Here is a 16,204-nt window from a genome sequence, read left to right as displayed (position 1 = left end):
AGCAATTTGTATATATTAATTGTATAATCGTTTGTGCTCTCTCTCTTTCTTTACCCCTCACTCCCTGCTCTGTATCTCTCTTTGTTTCTCTTATATCCAAGTCTTTAGATAAATAAAAATTGTAGCTTCTTGTAGTCGATTGGGTCAGTAGGCCTCGGGTCTGGTCTGTTTCCCTTAATTCTTGCAGTCACCTGAGTTCTGTCCTACATTTCTTCCCTCCCCTTCAACTGTGGTCACAAAGCTGGAAAATGTTCATGTTTGAGAAGAAAGCCGATAGCTGTTCTGTGGCTTGAGATGTGTTAGTAATCAGCAATCTATAAAAATAATAATAGTAATCCTTGCAATTGATATGGCGCCATAATCATGTCTTCGAGATGTCTCAAAGCGCTTCACAGAATATACTGTAAAGTGAATTAACTGTATATTTTGTGGGTGAAACTAGGCTGTTAGTTTAGCACACACAGGCCTGGCTTCATGAACATCAACATTCAGACTAGCAGCAGGGTGCATGAATCATAGAATTATACAGCACAGAAGAAGGCCACTTGGCCCATCATGTCTGTGCCAGCTCTTTGAAAAGAGCTATCCAAATCAATCCCATTCCCCCGCTCTCTTCCCTTAGCCCTGCAAACTTGTCCTCCCAAATAATTATCTACTTCTCTCTTAAAAGTTATCGAATCGGCTTCCACCGCCCTTTCAGGCAATGCATTCCAGATCCGAACAATTCGCTGTGTGAAAACAATTCTCTTCCCCTCTGTTTCTTTTAACAACTATTTTAGATTGGTGTCCTTGGGTTACTGACCCACCCGCCAGTGGAAATAGTTTCTCCTTGTTCACCCTATCGAACCCTTCATGATTTTGAAAACTTCTTTTAAGTTTCCTCTTAACTTTCTCTGCTCCAAGGAGAATAATCCCGGCTTCTCTCGCCTCTCCTGATGACTGAAGTCCCTCGTTCCTGGTACCATCCTGGTAAATCTCCTTTGCACCCTCTCCAGTGCCTTGACATCCTTCCTAAAGTGTGGTGCCCAGAACTGAACAGTCTCCAGCTGAGGCCTAACCAGTGTTTTACAACGGTTCATCGTAACTTCTTGACTTTTGGATTCTATGCCCCAACTTTAAAGCCTAGTATCCCATAAGCTTTTTTTTAACAGCTTTATCTCCCTGTCCTGCCACCTTCAAAGATTTACTTATATGAACCCTCAGGTCTCTCTGTTCTTTCACCCCCTTTAAGATTGTACCATCAGCTTATATTGTGTCTCCTCATTCTTCCTCACAAAATGCATCACTTCACATTTCTCCACGTTAAACTTCATCTGCCACTTATCTGCCCATTTTACCAGTCTGTCTATGTCCATTTGCAGTCTGCTGCTATCCTCCTCACTGTTTACAATTCCTAGCTTAGTATCATCTGCAAACTTGGAAATTGTACTCCCTGTACCCAAGTCCAGGTCATTTATGTAGATCAAAAACAGCAGTGGTTCCAATACTGACCCCTGGGGGACACCACAGCACACTTCCCTCCAGTCAGAAAACAACTGTATTTTGTACATATGTTATTTTATGACTTGCAGGTACACTGAGTGCACCAAAAATAATGCAGCTGGGCTAATCCAACTTAGTTTTGCATGGAGTCTATTTCAGTGCACGAGATTGGACCAGCACAGACAGCCACACAGCAACTCCCGTTTGTTTTTGTTTACAGCTGCTTCCTGTGGATAAGAGACGGGAATACCTGTTCCAGCTGCAGGAATTCATGGTGATGGACAACAGTCGAAACTGGCGGTTCAGATACGAGCTTGCAGAGTATGTTTGGCATGTGTTTGGTCAACCATGAGATTCTTGTGCAATAGTTGATTTTAAAAGTAATTGGCATTAAATCAGTGAGCATATTCAATATATTGGCTGGCAAAATTGCACCTTAATAGTATAATAATAATCCTTGCAATTGATATAACACCTGATCACCTCTTCAAGATGTCTCAAAGCGCTTCACAGATGATACTGTAAAGTGAATTGACTGTATATTTTAATAGGTTCAATGCAAAAGCATTGGACTGTACAGGCAAGGAGATGCTTATTCTCAACCTCATCCACACACTGTAGGATTCACACTAGCACTCGAACCGTGTGAGTTCTCTTTAAGAGATTTCCTTCCCTTTTTTAAAACTTAACATTCTGATAATGCATCCACAACCTTCTTCTATACCAGCGCCCCCACCCCAATCACTAGCCTTGGTATGGATGGTATGGTATCAGTGAGTGGCACAATTATGGATCAGAGCTCTGGAGCCGGGGAGACTGATGAATGCATTGGAAATATCAAGGTGGGAGGTGACAAAAGCATGAATGAGGGCGTCAGCAATGCTGATAAGGCCAAGATGAAGGAAAGCAGTCCAGGTCAGGCACTGGGTGTGGGATTGGAAGGGGCAACTGAGTATTGAACATGATGCCAAGGCTGTGTACAGGTTCGGTGACTTGGAGCGATAGGCAGGGAAGGTTAAAGAATTCAGATGCAGATGAGAAGATGTTGGTGGGAGACGAGGACAATTGCTTTCATCTTGTCCATATCCCTGCAGCAGAAAGTTGGCACTTATCCAGGCCTTGATGTCAGACAAGCAGGCAGTCAGAACATTGGTAGGACTGGGGTCATGATTAGAGGAGGAAAAATAGATTCAGGTATCATCCATACACATATGGAAGTTGACTGAGAACATTTAAATGAGAAAAAAGAGGGGGGGAGAATTTTATTTATACAGATGAAAATTCTGTAGGAATTTCCTCACTCGTCACTGTGTGCGATTGCAAATCTATGTACCATTGGCAAGTTGACTGTCAACAAAGATGTGTACAAAATATGGGATTTAATTAAACCAATAGACATGCACCTTGTTGAAAGAAAACCTTAACGCTCGTTTTAAATCTTTTCAGACAATTGATTCTGCTGCTGGAACTCTACAGCCCCAATGACGTGTGTGACTATTTGCGACACATTGCTCTCACTCTCTGCTCTGACAAGGTTGCTGAAGTTCGGTGGATCTCATTCAAACTGGTACGAGTGAGACACATGTTGCATTTCAAACTGCTGTTTCAACTTTGATCAGCTGAATGTTTTTGTTTGGAAGGTGGGGGGTGGCCTTTGGGGTTCTGAACTTCTCTATTATACCCTAAAGGTTGCATCTGGTTTGCTCCATCAGTCATAGCAAGTTTACATTTCCTGTTGTTGGGAGTGGTTCCCTCCTGACTGTCCACACCATGCAGTGTGCTGCTGAACCAGTGGAGGTCTGTAATGAGCAAAATGTCAGGACTAGAAAATAAACTCTTCTGGATTTTTTAATTCCATTTTAGGCCCCTGATACACCAACTCTTTCTACACCAGTCATCCTTACAGTCTGAGTTATGTGGTTAAATATCAGGCAGTTTATAGCATGGAGCTGACGCTCACACGCACTGACAACCGTCAACATCAAATTTCAAATGGCCTTGACAGTGTCCAAGAGGAGACTTTTACTCCCATCAATTTGAATTAAATTCAGAGCAAATTACAAGAATGAATTACATATTAATTAATGCATTAGATGCCAGGGACCAGGTTTGCAGGAATCTGGTTTCAGAGAGTATATGAATAATGTAATGATTCAAATTGATGCACAATCAACTGCATTTCTTTAAGTAAACTAATCTGGGTACTCAGTGGAGTGTCTGTGAAGAGAATGGAAACTCACTTGCTGACGTTAGTAAAGTGCAGTTATTCATTGGATTTTGATGCTAAGGTTTACCTCTGCAATATGTTACAGAATACATTCAGTTTCTTGCAGCTTATTCTAGCTGACTGCTGGCTTTGTGCAGTTACTAACTGGCCTTTTGCTGCGCAGGTGGTGGAGATCCTAAGGAAGTTCTATGCCACTAGTGCTAACTCCTTAGCACTGAATTTCATGAACGAACTGACGGTTAGATTCTGCCACTGCCCCAAATGGATAGGTCGTCAAGCATTTGCATTCATCTGTCAGGTCAGTGAGCGATCGCCTGCATGGTTTTGTCTTCACTTCTAATGTTCCCTTTCTCTGACTTCTTCTCAGATCATTACATTTGTATAGCACCTTTCACATTGGAAGGACGTCCCAAGGCACTGAAACTACTGTACCTCTGCACAATCCTTCCAATGCTAACTTACCTACTGAGACCAGTCATTGCATTTGTAAACTATTGTTGCTCGGAGCAGGTCTTAAAATGGCTTCAGATGTTTTGCTGAGTATAGCGAATAGTCTGAGGGTTCTGGTTTATCTATCATCTTCCCATGTTTGCTAATCTCTTGCAGGTGTTGCTCTGAATGCATTCCCCTCCCACATTTTTGTATTGGCTTGCACTGAATCAATGCGTGTGTGGTCCACAATGATTCCCACCACTATGTTTTGGCAGAGTCTTTTCAGCACACATTTGCCCTAAGTTCTGTGATCTTTCAAACCATGGTCTGATTGGTTCTCTCCAGGAACTATTCCGGCCTGGATTTCAACCTATTTACCCTGCTTACATTCTGTGTGAGGATTGGGACAGGCATTGCCAAGGGAGGTGTTTTGTGTGTTAGTTTAGGAGCATTTTAAAATCTGAGATACTTATGAAATTGCTGTGTGTCAGGCTAGCTCAGTTGCTAAGACTCATGCCTCAGAAGGTTGTTCTGGGTTCAAGCTACATGTTGGGACTTCCCTTAACAGTATACAACAACAAAATTACATTTGTATAGTGCCTTTCACATCATGAGGATGTCTGTCTTTCGGACCCAAGCTAAGGGTCAGGATCGGAGAGGTGGAGGGCTGGGGGGGAAAGAGGGCGACCGAAGGCACAGTTGAGGAGGATCTTGAAAGAGGCAAGGGAGGGGGCAAGGCTAGGGGATTGCAAGATGGAGTTCCAGAAGATGGGGGCAGAGTGGCAGAATGGTGGGGCAGGCGAAGTGGGGGACGTGAAACAGGCTGGAGCTGGCTGAGCGGAGGAAGCTGGCAGGTTGGTAGGGGGTTAGAAGGTTGCAGATGTAGGGGAGAGCAAGACCATGGAGGGCTTTGAAGTTGAGGACTGGGATCTTGAACTGTATCCTCTGTGTGATGGGAAGCCAGTGGAGTAGGACGAGGAAGGGGATGATAGGGTCGCGGAGTCTGGTGCGGGAGAAGACGCATACTGCAGAGTTCTGGATGATCTGCAGCTTGTGGAGGGAGGAGTTGGGGAAGCTGACAAACCGAGAGTTTGCGTAGTCGAGCCTGAATGTTATGAATGCATGTATGAGCGTCTCAGCGGCTTGCAGTGTGAGAGTGGCGGAGCCGGGCGATATTGCGGAGGTGGGGGAAAGTAGAGCAGGAAATAGCATGGTTGTGGAGTAGAGAGGATAGTTGAGGGTCAAACAAGACGCCAAGATGCCTGACCGGCTTAGTAAGGTGGATGTAATGTTAGTTAATCAATTAGTTAATTACTGTACTGTAATGTTGTCCTGGTGTGAAGAGTGACCAAATGTATTAATAATCCTTGCATTTGACATAGTGCATTTGATTTATCACGTTGTTGAGACATCTCAAAAGCGCTTCACAGAATATATTGTAAAGTAGATTGACTGTATATTTTGTGGTTGAACCGCGGCAGCCAATTGCGCACTGCAGTGTCCCACAAACAATTGTTTTGTGTGCGGTTTGTGCGTGTTTTTTGTGTGTGGGTGTGGTTTATGTGGTATACTGTACCTGACCTGAGAGTGCTCTGTGAGACCGTGCAGAGGGATCTTTAATGTGTTTCTAACCCAGACTGTACCTGACCTGAGAGGTGACACATTGTGCAATGTCTGTGGTTCCACAATATCAGTGCAGATATTCACCAGCAGGTGATGCTCTGTACATGAGGAACAGAATCATTTACAGTTTTCTGATCTTGATGAGATTTTGTCCTACTCCTTCATTGGGCACTTGCTATATTATAAATTGAGATCCTGGTCTCCAGGAAGGTGCCAAGAAATCACAAAACATTACCATTTGGTTCTAGAGGAGGAGTAGTTCAGTGGTTAGAACACTCGCCTCGCAAGTGAGAGACCTGGGTTCTCTTCCCGGCAAGGCGAAATGTTGGGCAAGTTTCCTTACTCCACTTACTTACTGTTTACCTAGCAGTAAGTAGGAACCCGGTTGTTATTTAATTGGTGGATTGCTTTTCCGAGGATAATAATCATTAAAATAAAAAAATTTGGTCACTCGGTCCATGACTGTTGTGGGAGACTGCTGTGCGCAATTGGCTGCCCTGTTTCACCCACAAATATACAGTCAATTCACCTTACAGTGAAGCGCTTTGAGACGCCCAGAAGACGTAAAAACCGCTATATCAAATGCAAGGATTATTATTATTACAGAAAATTGTCAGTGGGTTAAGGCAGTCTTATGTGCACATCTTCCAGTGAGGTTAAAGAGGAGCAAAAAGTACATCATGGTGTTCAAAATGTTTACAGTTACTTGCACTGTGTGCCATGGTTAAAAGCAGTCAACTGATGTGCTAGAATAGGATGATGCAGAGAAAGCCCTAACTCTGGTTTCTGCTCAGGCAATCGTGGAGGAGGAGTGCGTCCCAGTGGATCAGTTCATTGAACACCTGCTTCCCAGTCTCCTCAGTTTATCCACAGATCCTGTGCCCAATGTGAGGGTGTTACTTGCCAAAGCCCTGAGGCACACACTGCTAGAGAAAGGTAAGCCAGCAGGCAACAAGTTGTATTGGTAAACAGCAACTAACTTTGCAGAGTCCTGTAGATTAGTTATTTCCACATGATATTTAGTGTTGAGCTGCACTATTTTATAGGAAGCATTGGGTCTAATGTAGAGGTGTTGAATATCTCCAGTATCGTGGTGGTTTCACAGCAGTACTGTGCCATGGACAAGAGTAACTTTCTGGTGTCTCACTCAAATAGCCATTATTCACATGTAAACCATCACATTAAATGTCTCAGAACCAATCTGATTCTGTCAAACTCCACACACTTCTTGTATAGTGTTCAGAGCTGTTGTGTTACTTTTTGAGACGTTAAACCGCAGTCTTATTTCCTGTTTAGGAGTATGTTAAAGATCTCCTGACACTACTATAAAAAAATTAAAAACGTAATTTCTCCCAGTGTCCTCACCAACAATTCCCAGATTTAAATTAAAAAAATGTCTTTCACTTCATGGTTGCTTGTGAACATTGCTGTGCACATTTTGGCTGCTGCATTTTGCCTACAAAATAGTAACTACACTTCACAGTAAATCCTGTGAGGTGCTTTGAGGTGGCCTCCTGACTTGAAAACCCTGTATCAAATGCAAGCAACATGTATCTCCACAAATTACAGAAGTGCTGCTAATAATAACCAGCTATTTGATTACAGTCAGCATGACTGATGATTTTTCTCTCTCCAGCATATTTTACAGGTGTCGAGAACGCTCATGTGGAAGCTGTGGAAGAGACCGTTCTGATCCTGCAATCTGACCGAGACCGCGACGTACGCTTTTTCTCCAGCACGGAGATCCGAAATAATCCTCTCAACACAACGAGCTCCTTCATAAACTGAAAACTTCTCAAAAGTCAACCTGTCACTATACTTCCTGCCACGTGTGGTTCTCGACTGGTATGTTGAAGTGAAGCCGTGTCCCGATGAATGAACCTGGAGGCAAACCTTTTAAGTGGACGTGACCTTGATCTGCAGGCTGGATCTGGACTGGAGGAGGCAAATGCAGGACCTTTGTTACATATGTGCATAGATCTGCAACAGAGCTTTTTATAAATGGAGGAACGAATGGTCCTGTAAGAGCTGGTGAGAGTTCTTCACCACAGCCTTACCTATCTGTCATTTCTGAACAATATCAATACTTTGAAACAAAAACAAATGGGGGGGGGGTGGGGGGGAAACTCTTTTTAATCACACTCAGATTGCTAACCAGACCTTTCAAGCACTAACTGGGTTCTATTTTTAAGTAAACTTTCTAATTTGAAAAGAGTTATGCCTGTAGTTTTTTTTAAAAAAAACAGCACTCCTTACCTTTCTAGTTCTGTACAAATTTCTTTGTATTACATTTTTCAGTCATTGTGTGCAGAGGAAAATGTGCACAGACTGTTTTGTAAAGTCTTCAGAAATGTAGAAATGTGATTTTTAAGATGGTGGTTCACATTTTAGAAACTTCAACTACAAAAATCTTTCTCTCTCCTTCGCTCTCTTTCTTTCTCTCTCTCTCTCCCCCCAACCCCAAATGTTTTTTTCCCCCAATTGTGTTTTCAATGCAGCCCAGGATATGTTTCTTGGGCTTGGTGTTTGGAAATGGCTGAGAGTCTGTCTTGAACTAGGCACTGGTTGGGAGAGCTGGTACAAAGTACCATATTTCATTTGTGAAACTGAGCCAGGTTAGTTGCAGGAAACCTAACCAGCGAGCAGCCAATGGAGCAATTAGGCTCAGCCTAGCTCTGCAATTCATGGCTGCTGAATGCAACTTCACACACCACTGATTGGAAATAGTAGGAAAAGCTTCATCACAAAGAGTGGGACACAGTGAATGTGAGGCAGAATGAATTTTTTATGATTTTTTAAAAAAAAATGTTAAGTTTCTGTTTTTGAAACAGCTGCTACGGGTTTCACTTCTGTACAGTCTGTACAAAGGGCTCGGTAATGGGCTTCTAATGGAATGGATGTGTTTTATCTCCACTTAGCTATCTGGTCCATTGCTCATCCTGCAAAGCAATTGGGATCTGAGGTTAGGCCCACATTGGTGCTGTTCACATTGCACATTATTTAGCGACATCCAAACCCCTGATCTGAAAGCTGCATATGCTGTGTTTATCTTTGTTACACCTTTGTACAGCGGAAAAGGGGCAGGGGAGTTACAACTTAATACAATGCAGTGGCAATGAATGGGTTAAGTCTGCCGAAACTGGCTGGACTACCCAGTGGCTGTGGTTCCCAGACTGATTTTGCTCTTCAAGCAAATCGGAAACTGACACAGTGGAAATTGGCTACTGAGCCTGGGTTCCAGTGCCCTGTGAATGGGTTCTTAGGTCAGCACAAAGGAGGCTTTGATTCCACAAATGTTGTCTGATAAATGTAATTTTGACATCGCCTCCTTCGTGGCGTGTGGGAGACAAACAAACTGCATCAGGAAATAACGCCTTTGCACATCCCTCGTTTTGATGCAGACTTGTACTTCCAAGCGTGTGTGTGTATTTTTTTTAATGGTGTATAAGAATGAGGTTTTTGTATAGCGTAAAGGCTGATTTTATTGTAACTTCAGTTACAAGTTTGAGTTTTTACAATTAGCATTAAATACTGTGGTGCTGTATTCTGCTGTGTGCTCTTCCACTTGTGGTTTCATTTGAGCAGCCAGGATGGGCTGAGTATGCATTTGAAGAACTTTGTAAACCAGGAAAAAATTCATATAATTGCCTTGAATTCACCTTCCCAATTTTCTTTTTAAAGAGGACAATTTACAGGGAGACTATAAAAGGCTATTCCCTATCCTCTACTAACAATACAATGGGTTTTCCTGTACAGCTTTGTGTTAACTTTCTGGTCTCTCAGTTGCTTTCCCAAACTTTCTCAAATTGATCTAGGATTTAAGCACCTATTTACCTTCCAAACTGTCTGAGGTGACCACTTTGGTTTATTAAGATTATGTCTGACTAGGTGGTACTTTAATCCAAAGCCAACTCTTTTTATTACAGGTGAGTGGGGTCGCCTGGGGACTGAATTCTCAGAGAGAAGCCTTGTTGGTAAAGCAGAGAGACCGACCAGGCAAGGCCACTCTCTTGAAAGTGTTGACATACTAAAACCCTGTCTGTTGAATTCTTAGCTGAAGGTGTTCTGTGCTGTTAGCAAAACCATGAAGGAAGGTCACTATAGTCACCGTCAAAGTAGACGGTCTTCAGATGCAATCGATGGGCTGGGAAGGGGTTCTGAGGGATTGAGGCAGAGTTCCAATGTTACAGGAAGTAATGGTTGAAAGATGGCCGATGATGGTGGAGGGGATGAGGGCCACGCAGAAGGATATTTTTCCCTGAGTCCTCTTATAAACCTATCAAAATGGATTGCATGCTCTGACTGAAGAGAGTATAAACATCAACAGAACCCACCCGGATTAGATTCCAAACTGTAATTTACTCGCAGGGATCTGTTATTCCATACAGAAAAAAAAATGCCCAAATCTCTGAAGCAGATTGAAGCCAGTAATTCTTCCCCATTATTTTACATATAAACTCTGGTCTCAGTGTAGTGTCTCCTTGGCAACCAATAATGGGTCCTTAGATCTGAAGATTCCACAAGAGGGTAAATTCTAACCAAATAGAGTTCATTCACTTCAAAGATTCAAGGACCGCAAGTTAATTAAAGCTTTGAAGAAACCTGTGCGAGGCTGGTAGAGTGGGGATCAGGTTAAACTTGATGACTAGCTACCAATTGCAAGCAGCTATTTAACTGCTTGGATTCATTAAATGGGATGAGAAAATACAAGTCACCAGAACTACCACCAATACTTGGCAAAGTGCTTTTTGTTATCTCTTTTTAACTTGTATTCAAAGGCTCTCATAAGCCGACTGAGCCTCATCTGATCTGGAACTGTGTCCTCTTAGGTTTCCAACTTCCAGCACTCAACAGGGTTTGTACCTGGCAGTCTTTAATTCCTTTTCTCTGCTTGTTCTTTTATTTCCTGTCTGTGTCTGCTTGTCTGTCCCTCCTTTTTAAGCACTGCAATTGATTCTTTATGGCCTTCTGGGGCAGTGTGTTCCACATATTCACAACCCTCGGTGTGAAGAAATATTTTCTGATCTCACTTCTAACTGGTTTAAGATTATGTCTCCTTGTTTTGCATCTCTCTGCCACAGAGAAGAGTCAGCCACTACTGAACTCCTCAATTCTCTTTCTTATTTTAAACACATCAATTCCATCACCCCTTAACCTGCTCCACTCTTAAGGAATATAATACTCCTGGTCAGTCTCTTGTTCCAGTCTCCCAAACGGAAGTGAGCCGTCACTGCCTGGGAGCGGCAGGGGCAGAGTGTTACTAGGGAAGCCAAGTCTGTCTCCAAGGGACTACAAACAATCCCAAGTCAATGCAGCCTGGTCACCAACAGCTTGCCTCTTGGTCACACACAAATGAACAGATTTATATCAGTATCTTTTTGTTTCCTTTGTCTAGCGTTCGGCACTTAAACCCTATATAACAATCTTTGCCTCTGAGTGCCTCCTCAGCTTTGCTCTGGGTCTGACCCAAGCCTGTTGTCACAAGATCGAGGCCTGATGTCTGGTTGTAAGAAAAAGCCCTGTTCCCAGCTAACCCCCAAGGAGCTCGCTGAGGCCGAAAATCGCACCTGTCCCAAACTGAAAAAGGCCTACAATCTCAAGGTGAGACTGCAGAGCACAGGCGAGCTGTTCTGGGTTAAAGACTCCTCTGACGTGATGACGATTACGGAGATGAAATCCAAGCTGGAACTCGTGGCCGGTGTTCCCAGAAAGTTACAGAGACTCACTTACCTGGATGAAGGTAAGTGAATACATAATATAGCGGAGACAATTCTAAACTAACAGTAGTTATTAATAATAATAATCCTTGCATTTGATATAGTGCCTTATCACGTTATTGAAGTCTCAGAGTGCATTCACAGAATATACTGTAAAGTGAATTGGTTGTACATTTTGTGGACAAAACTATAGTAATATTTCTCTCTCCCTCCCCCCACATCCTTATTTATATTAACCTTCCCTCTGACGACCTTTGTTCTAGTATTTTGCCCAAGTCACCACTTTGTAATGTGAGAGGCAGAAAGCAGTTGGCGTATATGAGAGAGTTATGGCCACATCGTATCCAATCTTGAGGTTTGTATTTTCCACTTTCATGGACCTGGACTGATTTTTTTCTCCCCAGCCCAGGGACGCTGAGGCTAATTTTACCTCTTCCCCCTCTCCGCCCCCAACCGCTACTACAGCTGAGACGGGCTCGCTCGATACAGACCAGAGATTGAACCAGAAAAATATTGTTAGATTGGATCGTGGCTGTATGGAGGGGGTCTGGGGGGAAAACTCCTATGAACTAGTCACCTTGTCTTTTCAATAACCAGTGATTCAATACAATATCTTTTGACTGGAGAACAGTGATAAATGACATTATTTTATTCTTGAAAAATGAGTCAAAATCCAAAATTACAGCCTAGTTCATTCCACCACTGCCATGTAATGGCCACTACTGGTAGGACCACTGTCCTCACCTAGTACTGAATCTGAGACTTTGCTGATCTGCAGAGCTCAGTGCTTCACATTTTAGTGACTACTGGTAGGACCACTGTCCTCACCTAGTATTGAATCTGAGACTTTGCTGATCTGCAGAGCTCAGTGCTTCACATTTTAGTGATTTCACAACTGAGCTATGGATGGGGGGTATGGAGGGGAGTTTTCTGACACTATAATTCATTTTTGATTCTGCAACAGATAATAATAAACACAACAAAAATAATTTGGTCACTCAATCCATGACTTTTTGTGGGACACTGCTGTGCGCAATTGACTGCCACGTTTCACCCACAAAATATAGTCACTCCACTTTACAGTATATTGTGTGAAGTGCTTTGAGACATTTCAAAGATGTGATGAGGTGCTGTATAAAATGCTAGAATTATTATTATTGTTGTAGATGACAGACAATGAAAAGGGAGCACTCACAAGCTTCTAACCCACTAGCTAGCTATTGAGTCAAGCTGCCACCTGAGGAGTGTAAGGGGGAGTGTGAGAAGATTGTGGTTCTGTTGCTCGCAAATGATCGTAGCTGAAATACAGAGGATCTGCAGAGCGAGTCCAGTGTCTCCAGTTCTCTATTATTTCGCATCAGCCCCAGGAATGAATGGCTGTGTTTGGTTGCAGGGGATTTACCAGACAACACAACACTAGAGTACAATGATGTGGTGCGAAGAGGAACAATCATAATGAAGACCTGGGGACAAGATGGCTGGGACAAAATCCTGACAGCAGCAGCAAAGGGAGCTGTTTCTCAGGTGGTTTTGAATGTTGTGCAGAGTGAAAGGGCAGCTCTGTTCTCTACCTTCAACTTGTTTCTTCTTTACATTTGAGGCCTGAATAGCCTCATTATCCAATTTGCTTTTCACCTCCTCCCCTCCACCTACACCTCGAAAGCAAAGTGAAGCTAAACCTGTACAGATCACTGACTGTAGCTACTTTCTTTTGATGGTGTGTCTATACTTTATTTTCCCTTCACATTTCTGAACCTGTCCAACAACAACAACAAAATTACATTTTTTTACAGCACCTTTCATGTCAGGAGGACATCCCAAGGCGCTGGACAGTGCAAGGTTTGCATCCGAGCTGGGGGTGAGGCTGAGGAGGCTTGGAGGTGGGGGGGCGTGAAGGAAATGGAAGGTGAAAGCTGGCCGAAAGCATGGTCAAAGAGGAAAGACGTCCCAAAAAGTTTCACAGAATATACTGTAAAATGAATTGACCGTATATTTTGTTGGCGAAATGCGCCAGCCAATTGCGCGCAGCAATGTTCTACAGACAGTGACCAAATCATTTTTTTTCTGGAGGGATTAATACCCCTAGAAAGTGATCTGCCAATCGACTTTAAAAAAAAAACGGGTACTCACTGCTGGGTAAACAGAGGAGAAGGAAACTTGCCCAAGGTTTTTGCACCGCCCGGAAATTGAACCGGGGACCTCTCGCTTTCGAGGCGAGTGTTTTAGCAATGTGGAGCATCCTAGCTCCATCATATAAACTGGTTGACTTTCTCCTCCATTGGATCAATTGGATCCCCATCCATCTGGTTGGGGTGACCTGTGCGCGCTGGCTGGTGCCTTTGCATGTTCTGATGGTGGCTTCTTGTGTTATAGCTGTCAGAGATGGGTGTCACCAAGGACAGCACCTTTAACACTCCCAACTCCAGGAGAATGAACGCTGCACAGAGAGAGGAGTGGATCGCGGAGCGTGCTTCCGCTTCACTCTTCATTGCGGCTCACAGAGGTCATCACAGTATGGTCAAGTTTCTCTTGGAGAACGGTAAGGGTTCTGTAAAAGTGACCAGCAGCCAGTTTGTTGGGGAACACTCGGCGTGGATCATTTATGGAGGCGTCAGCCTGGCTTACTTGGTCATGTCTTCACCTCTCTGAAGATTTGGACTTTAAACTCCACCTTGGGACTTTGAGCTCACAGTCGACGTTGTTTGTGTTCACACAGGAGCTGACACCGTGACAAAGACCGAAATTGGCAACACGGCCCTTCATGTGGCCGCTCTGATGGGGAAGTCTGAATGCATTGACCAGCTGCTGTCCTTTGGAGCGCTGATGAGCACCCCCAATAACGAGGGTGTGACCCCACAGAACTACGCTCAGAAGCGGGGGAACCAGGCCAGTACCCGCAAGTTCTTACTGCACCAGTGGAAGCTGCGCTCAGCCAGCATTCACCTGAGACAACACTTGGACTATTCAGACCTCTTCCCGCATCAGAAATTTGACTCTTCACTCAAGACGTGGAGGAAGGGAACGCACGCCAAGCTTTACATGCTCAATTTATCCAAACCCAGCCAGTTCCTGGGCTCTGCCATCGGGGCACCACGCAGGCACGGGACAGGGCAAATCACCTTCAGCCTGACCTCCAGGAGAGATGGCTCTAGGCACCCAGGGCCAGGCCATGTGGGACCCAGAGACGGGAAAGGGACCAGTATGAGCATCGCGCAGGAAACACGCCATCATAACTCTCCACGTGGCAGCTCCAACACCAGCTACGAAGAGGTGAAGTCTTCTGAGAACAGCAGCCGTCACACAGACGGGGCCAGCAAGACCCCATCCCTGGGCAGCAGCACAGCAGAAACAAACACAAAAGAGCCCACCATGAAAAATAAGCACCTGGAGCACTCACACACCGGCAAAAGGAAGAAGTAGTGTGGAGCCAGCAGGCACCAGGAGCTTTCACTGTTCAGCTGGCACTAAAGATCCTCTTTCTCCCCTCAGTATGTCTCCCTTTCCAGCAGACTGTGACTGGTCAGTAGTCACCACACAGTGCCTCTCCTCAGCTTTAGAAATACTGTATCTCATCTCCTCATTGGAGACCAGAGTCAACATGACACTCTCCTCACAGGAGATGTTTGAGACATTATTAATCTTTGGAAGAGTTGATGAGCAAATAAACAAACCAGAAAACTTGTTATCAAACAGGACATGTATGTAAATTTGACTGAGTTTGTTGCTTTGTGTAAGAAGTCTCAAACCATGTTGATAAAGAGACTGGAGTTTATGTACACATGGATTTTCAAAAGGCAATTGATAAAGTGCCTCTTAGGAGACTGGATAAGAAAATTAACGGACCAGAAGGTGTAATATGTGGAAATTGGTGGCATTGATCAGAGGGATGGCTGAAATTGTTGGCTTTACCTTGCAGGGCTATGGGGAGAGAGCGGGGGAGAGGGATTGATTTGGATAGCTCTTTTAAAAGAGCCAACACAGACACAATGAGCCGAATGGCCTCCATCTGTGCTGTATAATTCTGTGATTCTATGATAGAATATGGAGCAGAGGCAGCTAAATGAAATTGAGGTACAGATCATCCATGATCTAATTGAATGGCAGCACAGGCTCGAGGGGCTGAATGGCCTACTCCTGTTCTTATGAAAGATACAAGGCAGTAGACAGGGATAAGTGAGTATTTCTCTGAGTGCAGTTCAAGGCATGCAGGAACCACAATAGTTTTACATTGATGTAAACATGGGCACACTGGCTATATGGGAACTAATTTTTAAATGAGTCCCAGTATCCTGGCCTCAACCACCCTTCCTGGCAACCTGTTCCAGTCGATAATTATGCTTTGAATAAGGAAAAACTTCCTGGTATCTGTCCAAAAATTGCCCTTTACAACTCTAAACCACTGTCCTCTTGTTCTCCTGTCTTGGTGCCTCTGGGGAAAAAAAATTCAGGTGAGGATTGTGACAATCTAAACCTAGGTAATAAGGTATTTTGGGGCTGATTCTTTGATTTTCTGTGAAAGGTGCAATACAAATATAATTTGTTGTTGTTGATTCCCTGTTTCTCAATGTGCTGGGTCTCATGCTGGGGCAGATACATTGAATCCCTTGAGAACACCACCGTTCATCAGGAGTTTGCCCAGGTTCTGAGTCTCAACAAGAGTAAAGCTTGAACCTCATCCTATATCCACACATGAGTGGGAGGAGGACTGGATAGTGATCAGGAG

At 43.9% G+C, this 16,204-nt stretch overlaps 2 protein-coding genes across 2 annotated transcripts in view; both read left to right on the top strand.

Annotated features, from left to right (window-relative positions):
• Positions 1-7,978, top strand: part of ppp4r1l (protein phosphatase 4, regulatory subunit 1-like) — a 38,701-nt gene extending 30,723 nt beyond the window's left edge. Inside the window, exons 16-20 of the mRNA XM_007912583.2 lie at positions 1,703-1,803; positions 2,929-3,049; positions 3,873-4,007; positions 6,559-6,700; positions 7,401-7,978. Of these exons, the coding sequence (XP_007910774.1) occupies positions 1,703-1,803; positions 2,929-3,049; positions 3,873-4,007; positions 6,559-6,700; positions 7,401-7,552 (651 nt within the window). The 3' untranslated portion in view covers positions 7,553-7,978. The remainder of the gene's footprint in view (positions 1-1,702; positions 1,804-2,928; positions 3,050-3,872; positions 4,008-6,558; positions 6,701-7,400) is intronic.
• Positions 7,979-11,002: 3,024 nt separating this feature from the next.
• On the top strand, positions 11,003-15,431 carry LOC103191599 (ankyrin repeat domain-containing protein 60). Its single transcript, XM_007912594.2, has 4 exons — positions 11,003-11,504; positions 12,875-13,005; positions 13,855-14,020; positions 14,198-15,431. The coding sequence occupies exons 1-4, from the start codon at positions 11,261-11,263 to the stop codon at positions 14,899-14,901; spliced, it is 1,245 nt and encodes a 414-aa protein (XP_007910785.2). The 5' UTR covers positions 11,003-11,260; the 3' UTR covers positions 14,902-15,431.
• Positions 15,432-16,204: the final 773 nt, after the last annotated feature.

Source organism: Callorhinchus milii, unplaced genomic scaffold (assembly GCF_018977255.1).
Source record: "Callorhinchus milii isolate IMCB2004 unplaced genomic scaffold, IMCB_Cmil_1.0 Scaffold18, whole genome shotgun sequence".
In the NCBI taxonomy this organism is placed as follows: Eukaryota; Metazoa; Chordata; class Chondrichthyes; order Chimaeriformes; family Callorhinchidae; genus Callorhinchus; species Callorhinchus milii.
This window is presented reverse-complemented; position numbering and strand designations above follow the sequence as displayed.